The following is an 11,817-nucleotide window of genomic DNA, read 5'->3' on the forward strand; positions in this document are numbered from 1 at the left end:
CAGAGCTCGTGACTTCATGCTTCAGACTGGACACTGGAGGCCTGGGTCGAATCCCTGAGCTGACTAGATGAAAAATCTGTTGATGTGCCCTTGTGCAAGGCACTTAACTCTAATTGCTCTGGTATGTAGCTCTGGATAAGAGTCTGTTAAATGACTAAAATGTAATTAATTAACCAATCAATGTGCATGCAATAACACAGATATTGAAACAATTCTGAAAATCAACCTGCAGTAGAGCATGCTGGGAAATATGATAATGATAGGTGTGATTGTGTGTTTTACTCTACAAAGAGTACAAATGACACAATCACACTGAACTCTGGTTATTACCACCAACACTGTTTTGTTTTTTAAAAGTTAATTTAACTCCTGAATCAACACTAGAAATGTTACATTGAAAAATCAACACCAGTTCAAACTGGACAATTTGCTGTGTACCATACCGCTGATTCCCTCATACTTCCTTCTTTGCTCTTTCAAACACAGAAACAAGGTCCCATTGACAGGCAGATCAAATTACTGTCCATACTGTATATTGGGGCTGTCTCAGGAAGATTATAGTGCTGTGCTTTGTCATCTAACTGTATTACTATATTAGAACATATTTTTTAAGATGTTACCAATCTACTGTGGTATTCCTTTGAAGAAGGCTGACACTGTTAACAGGTCTATTTCCAAAGCCATGTACCGGTACGTGCATGCCTTAGGGCTGACACAGTGTCTTATGAAACCTAACCCGTGGTCAAAGACAGGACTGAGACAGACAGAGGTCAAATAAGAAGCAAACCCACTGAGTAACGTGGTGTAAGTGTACCCTTACAGAAAAACCACATGATTTTACATGGAACACTTCACATGTGATTACGTATTCACATGTGTAGTTTCATGTTATCACATGTTGCTTTACATGTTGTCACATGTTATCACATTAACTTCACATAAGATCATGTGAAAATGTGTTTTTGGAACACTTCACGTGTTCACTGTGAAATTCATGTGTTTTTTCCATTAGGGTAAAGTCACAGTTAGAATAAAAGCCTAATGGTCTTACTTCTGTTTTGAACTTTCCAATACCTATTTGAAGTGCTTCAACTTCAAAGCCTACCCTTTATATCTAAAACCGTGTGCTTTTCTATAAATGGAATGTCTATTGTTATCAGACTTGAGCTGTTTTCTTATCTGTCCTGACTGCTGACTCCTGGCTAAAAGAAGATTGCATGACAGTGCACTGAGCAGATCTTTTATGGTCCGTCAGCTGATAGAGGCCCTGCAATGCTTTACATTTCAAAATGTATATGGGGTCACAATCAGAACTGTATCAGACTACAGTATTACCTTCTTACATAAGTTGCTACAAACAAACAAAAACAGCTATTCATACCACAAACACAATTCACTGTTATGAAAAATACATGATAATATACTGAATCTCAGATGTCTCATATAGGTCATGACTCATACAGTGTTATTATGTCAAAAATATATTTATGTTTTATGTCAATATAATGTACCTTTCTTTCAAGCTTGAGTCCTCTTAAGTCATTGCACACATTTATAATATTGTTTGTAATTTCATGGATGAAAATAATCATCATGTTTTCCTTTGATGTGACACTTAATGACATCCTCCAGTGATTTTTTTACATTACTGTTCAAAAGCAATATCCCAAGTATAAATACAATAAAACACACACACGAAAGGGTAAAAAAAATAATGTTTTTCCTGTGCACCTTTGCCTTTGTCTCCGTTTGTGTGAATTATTTGTGATGCCAAGCTCAAGAAATGCATTTTTAGCAAAATAGTGTTTTCTAGACACAACTGCAAACTTCAAGGAGTAGGGCATTCAGTGAGTTGGTCTGAATGGGATTTGTGGTGTCATCGGCCTTTCCCCTTGCTTGAGGAACAAAACCTGTGTCATGCCATGAGGATACCTGGACTACCTATTGAAATGTGCTTTTTGTTAAGTAAATCAGGTGATAAATGAGCTGAGATGGAGACTATAGTAGGACTTTAAAGTAAGACTTATTTTAAAGTAGACTTTGTCTTCTGCCAATTTTATGAAGATATCTTATTTCATTTGTTTAAAGTAACACTGTCAATCTCATATTCTTGGACATGGTCGCCCTAACGATCTTAAACAAGGGTTAATGATATTCGCCTGGCCTTAAGATATCATACTTGACACCCCACCTAGTCATAGAGAGAGATAGAAAGATAGAGAAAGAGAGAGAGCGAGAGAGAGAGAGAGAGAGAGCGCAAGAGAGAGAGAAAGAGAGAGAGAGAAAGTACCAGAACGTGGTGGAGGAAAGGAGATAGTGTGGTGCTGGGTCTGACTAGCTTCCAGCAGCTGTCCAACGTCACCACAACTGACTCCTGACAGACAGGCCCAACTGAGAGACCAAAATACTCCCCAGGACCCAGGAGAGACCAACTCAGGACTGTGTGTGTGTGTGTGGGGGGGGGTCACTGGATCAAAGGAAAATAACAATAAAACCTTTTAAGTAATGGTAACTTTCTCAAAAATGGTAGATGAGCCTTTAGGACATTAGAACGTGATTGGAGTGATTTTGGTTTGGGATCCTTTCAAGACTATTTTAGTGGCACCCTTCAAACTCACACCAACCCCCCCTCCCTATCTGACTTGGTTCAGCTCAAGTGGTGACAGACTATTTTAATAGATTGGGGTGTGGAATGTGCAGTTGTTGAAGAACGTGGAAGATATACTTTGTAGAGGAAACCCATGCAGTACTCGCTTCCAGTCTCTCTCTCTCTCTCTCTGTCGCCTTAACCTAACGGACTGTTTCTCTGTCTCTCGGAGCAGACCTCCACACCTGATATGGACAACGTTGAGGTGTTTGACTCACCTGGAAAGGGGAGGGGCCTTAGAGCCACTAAGGAGCTGCTTTCCGGAGACGTTCTTTTCTCAGAACCCCCTTTTGCTGCAGTTGTCTTTGACAGGTAAGAAGATGCTGCAGTATGGATGGGGTTTGGCTTGGCACATGAGACATGACTAACACCTAATGCATGGGCGACCACACATGAGGGACCATCAGTAAATTACACAATGTACATGGGACAATATTTAAAAATGTAAATAGCTCCAAATTTCAATGACTTATAAACCTCAAACCAACTATAAATTGTAGAAATTCATGTACAAATATTAAAAGCATTAAATGAGACAGCTAAAAGATCTGCAACATGTAAATATAAATATACATTATTGATGGTCCCTAACTAGCCCCAGAGATCAAACCAACTTTGCTACAGTTGCACACCAGCTGGCTGAAGCTAATTGGCTAAATAAGTTTGCTTGCTTATTAGCTAGTATAGGCGACTTCAAGACACAGCTAGACTGTTTTAAGTTATCTAGAAGGGTGAGTGACTAAGTTTGTACTGTTTTGGCAGAGTGAATGTACAAATGCTTGCCACGTGCGAACACACACACAATAGACGACCACAACTCTCATTTGGCTTCAGTCATGGCCGCTGCATTTCTTAATACAGCACTGTACTATACTACTGTACTGTTCTATACTGTACTATGATGTAGTTCTCTCTGTCATCTGCACATGATTAGACATGACAGTTGCATGACAGCCATATGAACTGGACTGTTGTCACACCACATGTTTTCAGGGCAGTGGGACAGGCCTGGAAAGCTTAGGGCACAAGAAGCAAAATAAATTATTATTGTGGTGGAGCTTCCTCTGTGTAATTATAGTATGGTGTCAGCTGAGCTGTAGCTAGAATCGTTTTTTACTTGTTTATCTGGAGAGGCACAAGAAACTTCTGAAGATATTAAAGGTACAAACCAGTTTGTGAACAACAAGATCAGAGCGCTATGACCTCGGCAGGGGACAGAGATATAGGGTCAAAGGTCATCACATGAGGTAATGTTGGGATGTATTTTACTGCCCTTCTTCCCCTGCTGTTGATCATGTAACTAGACTCAATGTCATGTAAGTAAGTAAGCATTGGACAAGTAAACCTTGTCGGAGCCAGAAGGCCCAAATCTCCTCTTTCTGGTGGGAGGAGCAATAGGAGCACGGGCTCATTGTAATGGCTGGAATGGAATTAATGGAACGGAGTCAAACGTGGCTTCCATATGTTTGATGTGTTTGATACCGTTCCATTAATTCCATTCCAGCCATTACAATGAGCCTCTCCTCCTACAGCTCCTCCCAACAGCCTCCTCTGATGTACAAGTACACCCCCTGTACAGGACCACAAGGCCACTGAGTTGGTTAAACCTCATGTGGCCTACAGTAGGCCTATGGGAACTCTTTTCAACACACCGATACAAACATACCAAATGTGCAACCAATGACTGAATAGTCCACAGAATAAACACATTAAAATGGAAAAACAATACATTTTTGTTCTGAGGGTACATACAGTACATAACTATAGTCTAGTTAGGCCTATTTATTACAGTACATAACCACAGTCTAGTTAGGCCTATTTATTACAGTACATAACCACAGTCTAGTTAGGCCTATTTATTACAGTAAAAACCACAGTTTAGTTAGGCCTATTTATTACAGTACATAACCACATTCTAGTTAGGCCTATTTATTACAGTACATAACATTAGTCTAGTTAGGCCTATTTATTACAGTACATAACCACAGTCTAGTTATGCCTATTTATTACAGTACATAACTATAGTCTAGTTAGGCCTATTTATTACAGTACATAACCACAGTCTAGTTAGGCCTATTTATTACAGTACATAACCACAGTCTAGTTAGGCCTATTTATTAGAGTACATAACCATAGTCTAGTTAGGCCTATTTATTACAGTACATAACCATAGTCTAGTTAGGCCTATTTATTACAGTACATAAACATAGTCTAGTTAGGCCTATTTATTACAGTACATAACCATAGTCTAGTTAGGCCTATATATTACAGTACATAACCACAGTCTAGTTAGGCCTATTATTACAGTACATAACCATAGTCTAGTTAGGCATATATATTACAGTACATACCATCAGTCTAGTTAGGCCTATATATTACAGTACATAACCACAGTCTAGTTAGGCCTATTATTACAGTACATAACCATAGTCTAGTTAGGCCTATATATTACAGTACATAACCATAGTCTAGTTAGGCCTATTTATTACAGTACATAACCACAGTCTAGTTAGGCCTATTTATTACAGTACATAACCACAGTCTAGTTAGGCCTATTTATTAGAGTACATAACCATAGTCTAGTTAGGCCTATTTATTACAGTACATAACCATAGTCTAGTTAGGCCTATTTATTACAGTACATAAACATAGTCTAGTTAGGCCTATTTATTACAGTACATAACCATAGTCTAGTTAGGCCTATATATTACAGTACATACCATCAGTCTAGTTAGGCCTATATATTACAGTACATAACCACAGTCTAGTTAGGCCTATTATTACAGTACATAACCATAGTCTAGTTAGGCCTATATATTACAGTACATAACCATAGTCTAGTTAGGCCTATTTATTACAGTACATAACCACAGTCTAGTTAGGCCTATTTATTACAGTACATAATGACAACTTAACTCTGACCTAACCCAAACCCACTGTCAAGGGGTGCTGAAGGTGGGTGTGGTGCATGAATCAAGCGCAGGACGCAGAAGCTCAGTCCAAAAGACTTTAGTGCAATATTCACGTAGAAAATAAGCACAATAAGCCCGAAGGCGAAATAACGGCGCACACAGGCGTCAAACAAACGGCGCACTAACATGTGCGAAAAACTTCTCCAAAACACTGGAGGGAAGTACGTAGCTCCAACACAAAACAGAAGAGCAATCACACACAAAGACAAACACACACAACGAGAACTAAATAGGTCACTAACAAGGACTAACAAGACACAGGTGTACAACATCAAGACAAAACCAAACGAACATGAAACATAGATCGGTGGCAGCTAGTACTCCGGGGACGACAACCGCCGAAGCCTGCCCGAACCAGGAGGAGGAGCAGCCTCGGCCGAAACCGTGACACCCACATTCCCCAACACACTCAGTCAGATCTTAAAATAGCCTGATATGTAGTCTACTGTGGAAAACATGGCCAATTAGTTCCATTGTAACCCTGAGGGTACATGCAGGTCAAAACAATTGTAATTATGTCAACATTCTTAGGTAACACTGGTAAGACATGATATAGTATGACATGACTCTCTTCACAGTGACCCTGTCTCCAATTGCAATTTTTCAGACTCCATTTACTATGGTAGAAGCCCCTATGATGTCATGATGCACCGTGATCACTGAGTTATTGAAATACTCTATGGCACATATTTCTCTCCTTTCTCTGTCTTGTCTTGACCCCCCTCCTCCCTCTCATAGGTGGAGGGTGAAGTTTGGCTTACAGTGACAACATGCAAAGAGTCTCTATCCTCAATGTGTCCCTCTCCTCCTTTCACATCCTTCATACCCCCTCACTCTCTCGTCTTTCTCTCTCTCTTCTCTCTCCCTCTATCTCTCTCTCTCTCTCTCTTCTCTCTCTCTTGTCTCTCTCTCTCCAGTCTTGCAGACAAGATCTGCCACAGCTGTTTCCGCAGACAGGACAAGCTGCAACGCTGTGGCCAGTGTAAGTTCGCCCAGTACTGTGACAAGACATGCCAGAGCACCGGCTGGAAGGAACACAAGCTGGAGTGTGGAGCCATCAAGGCTTTCGGGGCCATCGGGGACAACTTCGGAAAGGCACCAAATGAGAACATCCGGTGAGGAGGGATTGTGTGTGTGGGTGGCACTAGTGGACAGTGGCAGTGGGTGAGGTGAGGGGGAACAGAGGGATGAGGGAATTGTGGAGGATGTGTGGGAGATAAGCGGAGAGAGAGAGAGAGAGAGAGAGAGAGAGAGAGAGAGAGAGAGGGGGTACAGTGTTGAATAGTTTACTGTCAATTGAGTCATTATTATGTTATGGATGAGCATTAAGGGTTGACCTTACAACTCATGTTCCGTGTCCCTGCCTGTCAGTCTGGCCGCCCGCATCATGTGGCGCCTCGATAAAGAGGGCAGTGTCATGTCGGACATGCAGATGACCTCATTGGACGATCTGGAGAACCACATCAGTGACATGCCTGAGGATGATCTAAAGGAGCTGAAGGTGGACATCCACAACTTCCTGGACTACTGGCCACGCAACAGCAAGCAGCACCGTGTAGACGACATCTCACACATCTTTGGAGTGGTGGGTTCTTCCCTCTTCTCTCCATTTCTACCTGTTTCTCTTTCTCTCTTCCTATTCTTCTTATTCTATCACTTTCCTTTTTTCATCAGTCCATCTGTTCCTCTCCATCCCTCTGTAGATCAACTGTAATGGCTTCACAGTGAGTGACCAGAGAGGTCTAAATGCCGTGGGAGTTGGTCTGTTCCCTAACCTGTGTCTGGTCAACCATGACTGCTGGCCCAACTGCACTGTCATCCTCAACCACGGCAAGTATGTACTGTAATTCATTAACAATAGGTAAACCATGAGCATTGAGGTTGACTGAGTTGTAAACTGTGTATGTGTGTGTGTTTTTGTGCACATTATGTGTATTTGTTTGTGTGTGTGTTTGTGTGTGTGTTTGGTGTAAACTGCTTCTTGCTTTGTCTTTCAGTCAGTCGGCTGTGAATACTGTGTATCACTCTCAGATGAGGTGGGTCTTTCTGGTACAATAGTATAACCCCCTAAATCCTCATCAATAAAAACCTCACGATCCATCCCTCCTATGATGCATCACTATCAGAGAGCACTATCACTAGTCTCTGCACTCCCCCTTTCCACCACTCCAGTCCTGCAAGTCACAAGCACCACCTGTTTGCAAGCCAAGCTCTGCAAGCATAAGGAATGTCTACCTGTGTTCACGTCTTCCTTCACCGTTTGTGCTGTTGGCTCGTCTCAGCACAGTTTGTCTGGGTTTCCCTCTGTCTCCCGCTGTCTCCCTCTCCCTCCTTGTCTGTCTTGTACAGAGTGCCGTGTGAATGATAGTAGATAAGTAGATAGTAGCAAAGTCTATGCTGGTATTAGGAAATATTGATGAAAGCATGTGTAAAAATGTACCCAATGTTGCCTAAGACCCCCCAGGTGATCTGTGCATTGTCACATGTAATTGATCTACAACTGTAGCTACGGGTTCATCTCAGAATGCCACTTTAGACTATTGAGATGCACCCTACCCTTTGCCTCCGGAGCACCCCAAAAACCCCCTCTCTGCCCCTCTCCTCACCCCAGGATTGAGCTGCGTGCCCTGGGTAAGATCGAGCCAGGTGAGGAGGTGACAGTGTCCTACGTGGACTTCCTGAACGTGACTGAGGACAGACAGAGACAGCTGAAAATGCATTACTTCTTTGACTGCACCTGTGAACACTGTAAGGGTCACATCAAAGATGACCTCAAGATGGGAGGCAAGGAGGTGGATGGGGTCAAGGTAAGGGCATGTGAATGTGAAATCCACCCATGTATGTCATTCAAATGTTCACAACAAATCTCCCATTGGGTTCAGTGCATTATTTATTATGATAGGATCAAATTATGGGTCCTAGGACTGATTATTGTTTAAAGATTAACTGAAAATAACTGAACCTTTCGATTTAGAAACATCATATCCTGTACTAGGCCTTGTGGGAATGTGTTGACTTGCTTTAGGTTAAATCACTGCTAGCTATAACATGAAATCATACCACTTTCAAGTTGCTAATAGGCCATGCGGAGAGTCCACTCACATTCTTTCCTACATCTAGATGAGTCACTGTTTGAGAGGTCAGACACAAAAGCCAGCCCAGACAGCTGCCCTCGACGACTAGGATCATAAAACCAATACCCTAACATTAGAGTACTGGGACTATAGAATTACAATTCTAATCCTGGGGCTTTTGTCAGTCAGTATGTTCACAGATGGCCTCATTATAAAACCAGAGAACATTGTTAAGCATCTGCAATGGTAACATTGGTAACCAGACACAATGCATTGTCATAAGATACCAACGTGTTGTCATCGGTGTCAATCAGTGTGTAATTTTGACAAGACCAGACTGACATGTGAGACGTGTCTAGTGACGCATTATATACTACCCCCACATGTATTCCAGCACACATACATGCTGACACACATGAACACATGTATACTCAGGAGTCAGGAGTTGTAATTAGGGTTAAAAGGTTAGACAACAGGAGACCAGGTGGAGCCACACATTCTAGGACCCAACAGACACGTACACAATGAAGATAGGATGTCTTTAACATAGAACTGTTCTAAATCCATCTCTATGGTCTTTAATGCATAAAACATATTGCTGGTTTTAGATCCCAAGTACCATCTCATGCCGTTGCGCCCTTTTGCCCTCACCACTAGCCGGCCTCTGCCCAGTACCCTGCCCTGAACTTTACTCTACCATGCACCTTAGAGGCTGCTGCCCTGTGTCAATAGACATGAAACACTGGTCACTTTAATAATGTTTACATACTGTTTTACCCACTTCATATGTATATACTGTATTCTAGTCAAGGCCTATCCTATTCAACTATTGCTGTACATATACTATTCTTCAGATATACTACATATTCTATCCATACACTGTCCATACTGTCTATACATCCCATCACATATATATATATCATATATATCTATATATATCTATATATATATATATATATATATATATATATATATATATATATATATATATATATATATATATATACCTACTCATTCAAGGGTTTTTCTTTATTTGTACTATTTTTTACATTGTAGAATAATAGTGAAGGAATCAAAACTATGAAATAACACATATGGAATCATGCAGTAACCAAAAAAGTGGACTTAGACAAGCTTCAGGAACACTGCACTGCGGCTGACTGTGCTACTTCCAATTAGTGTGCTGTGTGTGTGTGTGTGTGTGTTGTCTGGGGGAGGTGGAAGCAGAGCAGAAGAATAATCTTTGTCTCTAAACCAGGGCTCCTGTCCTCTCCTGTCCTGTCCTCTCCTCTCATCTCCTGTCCTCTCCTGTCCTCTCATCTTATCTCTTGTCCCCTTCCTGTCCTCTCCTCTAATGTCCTCTCCTGTCCACTCCTGTCCTCTCTTCTCCTGTCCTCTCCTGTCCTCTCCTCTCATGTCCTCTCCTCTCATCCCCTGTCCTCTCCTGTCCTCTCCTATCCTCTCATCTCATCTCCTGTCCTCTCATCACCTGTCCTCTACTGTCCTCTCCTGTCCTCTCATCTAATCTCCTGTCCTCTCCTGTCTTCTCCTGTCCTCTCCTGTCCTCTCCTCTCATGTCCTCTCCTCTCCTCTCCTCTCCTCTCTCCTCTCTCTCCTCTCCTCTCCTCTCCCTCTCCCTCTCCTCTCCTCTCCTCTCCTCTCCCTCTCCCCTCTCCTCTCCCTCTCCTCTCCTCTCCTCTCCTCTACTGTCCTCTCCTCTCATCTCCTGTCCTCTCCTGTCCTGTCCTCTCCTGTACTCTCCTCTCATCTCCTGTCCTGTAGGTACCAGAGGAGCAGGTGAAGGAGGTAACAGAGTACAGTCTGCAGATGCTACAGAAGATGGATAAGGCTCGCATGGAGGGGAACTACCATGAGGTACAACACGCACACACACACACACACACACACACACACACACACACACACACACACACACACACACACACACACACACACACACACAGGAATCCAAGCCTAAATCAACCCTCCCTCTCTCCCCCTCTCTCCACCCAGGTTATTAAGATATGCAGGGAATGTATGGAGAAACAGGAGCCAGTGTTGGCTGATACACACATCTACCAGCTAAGGATGTGGAGCACAGCCAGCGAGGTGTTAGCCTACCTGCAGTTTATTGACGAGGCCGCTGACTATGCACGCAAAATGGTGGACGGATACAAGTAAGTACAATTGACCATTAAGAAACCTCTGAACAGAGTTTAGAAGAAAAAACTGTATAATTAAATGTATCACCACTACTTTGACAGTAAGCTATACCATCCATGCAATGCTCACCTGGGGATGGCAACCATGAGGGCAGGAGTGACCCACTGGCAGGCAGGGAAGATAGAGGTGGGACACGGCATGATCTGTAAGGCCTATGCCATCCTGCAGAGAACCCACGGACCCACACATCCCATCACCAAAGACCTTGAGGTAAGACATGAGACATGCACACATGCACATGCATTCTCAAATACAAACACACACACACACACAGGAAATGATCTGCAAGATTAAACTCACCTTGACGACCTGATCCCTCCCCCTCTCCCTAGGCTATGCGTATGCAGACAGAGATGGAGTTGAGGATGTTTAGAGAGAATGAGTATATTTACAAAAGCATGCGGGAGGCTGCCCTGAAGAACCAGCCAATGAGCATGATGAACGAACCTATGGCAGAGGGCGTCAAGAATCTCTTCCGCCGGCAGAAGAAGTGATCTCTCACAAACACACACACACACACACGCACACACACACACACACACACACACACACACACACACACACACACACACACACACACACACACACACACACACACACACACACACACACACACACACACAATAGCATAGTAGTGTACACAGTACACACTTTGATATCAGTTAACAGATAGATAGTCAGAGGAATCAACCCTTCTCAGTTCCCACATCCATACTGTAGCTGGGAAACCCCTTACCCTCATATCCCCTCGCTTTATCCCCTTGTCAGCTACACTGGTGTGAAAGAACTAGTAAAAGCAAATTCCCAAAACACATCCACCATTGCTTTAACCCAACTTGCATTTTCAAAATAACTAGAAATTGAGGAAGCCACTTTTAAACTATTATGCGCCCATTGATGG

At 42.6% G+C, this 11,817-nt stretch overlaps 1 protein-coding gene across 2 annotated transcripts; it reads left to right on the forward strand.

Annotated features, from left to right (window-relative positions):
* Positions 1-2,698: 2,698 nt before the first annotated feature.
* On the forward strand, positions 2,699-11,481 carry LOC121581880 (histone-lysine N-methyltransferase SMYD1). Of its 2 annotated transcripts, XM_041897267.2 has the most exons (10): positions 2,699-2,959; positions 6,537-6,734; positions 6,991-7,204; positions 7,323-7,453; positions 7,617-7,655; positions 8,231-8,426; positions 10,476-10,568; positions 10,707-10,870; positions 10,958-11,126; positions 11,249-11,481. In XM_041897267.2, exons 1-10 carry the CDS (start codon positions 2,838-2,840, stop codon positions 11,408-11,410), a joined length of 1,488 nt encoding a protein of 495 aa, XP_041753201.2. In that variant the 5' UTR covers positions 2,699-2,837; the 3' UTR covers positions 11,411-11,481. The 2 variants fall into 2 exon arrangements, with proteins under 2 accessions (XP_041753201.2, XP_045069964.1); XM_045214029.1 differs by lacking the exon at positions 7,617-7,655.
* The last annotated feature ends 336 nt before the right edge of the window (positions 11,482-11,817 follow it).

This window comes from Coregonus clupeaformis, unplaced genomic scaffold (assembly GCF_020615455.1).
Source record: "Coregonus clupeaformis isolate EN_2021a unplaced genomic scaffold, ASM2061545v1 scaf0185, whole genome shotgun sequence".
Lineage (NCBI taxonomy): Eukaryota > Metazoa > Chordata > Actinopteri > Salmoniformes > Salmonidae > Coregonus > Coregonus clupeaformis.

Coding starts and splice junctions, on each gene's coding strand:
- LOC121581880 (XM_041897267.2), top strand. CDS start 2,838: ATGGACAACGTTGAGGTGTTTGACTCACCTGGAAAGGGGAGGGGCCTT. Junction 6,735..6,990: donor GCACCAAATGAGAACATCCG/GTGAGGAGGGAT, acceptor CCTGCCTGTCAG/TCTGGCCGCCCGCATCATGT. Junction 11,127..11,248: donor CCATCACCAAAGACCTTGAG/GTAAGACATGAG, acceptor CCCTCTCCCTAG/GCTATGCGTATGCAGACAGA.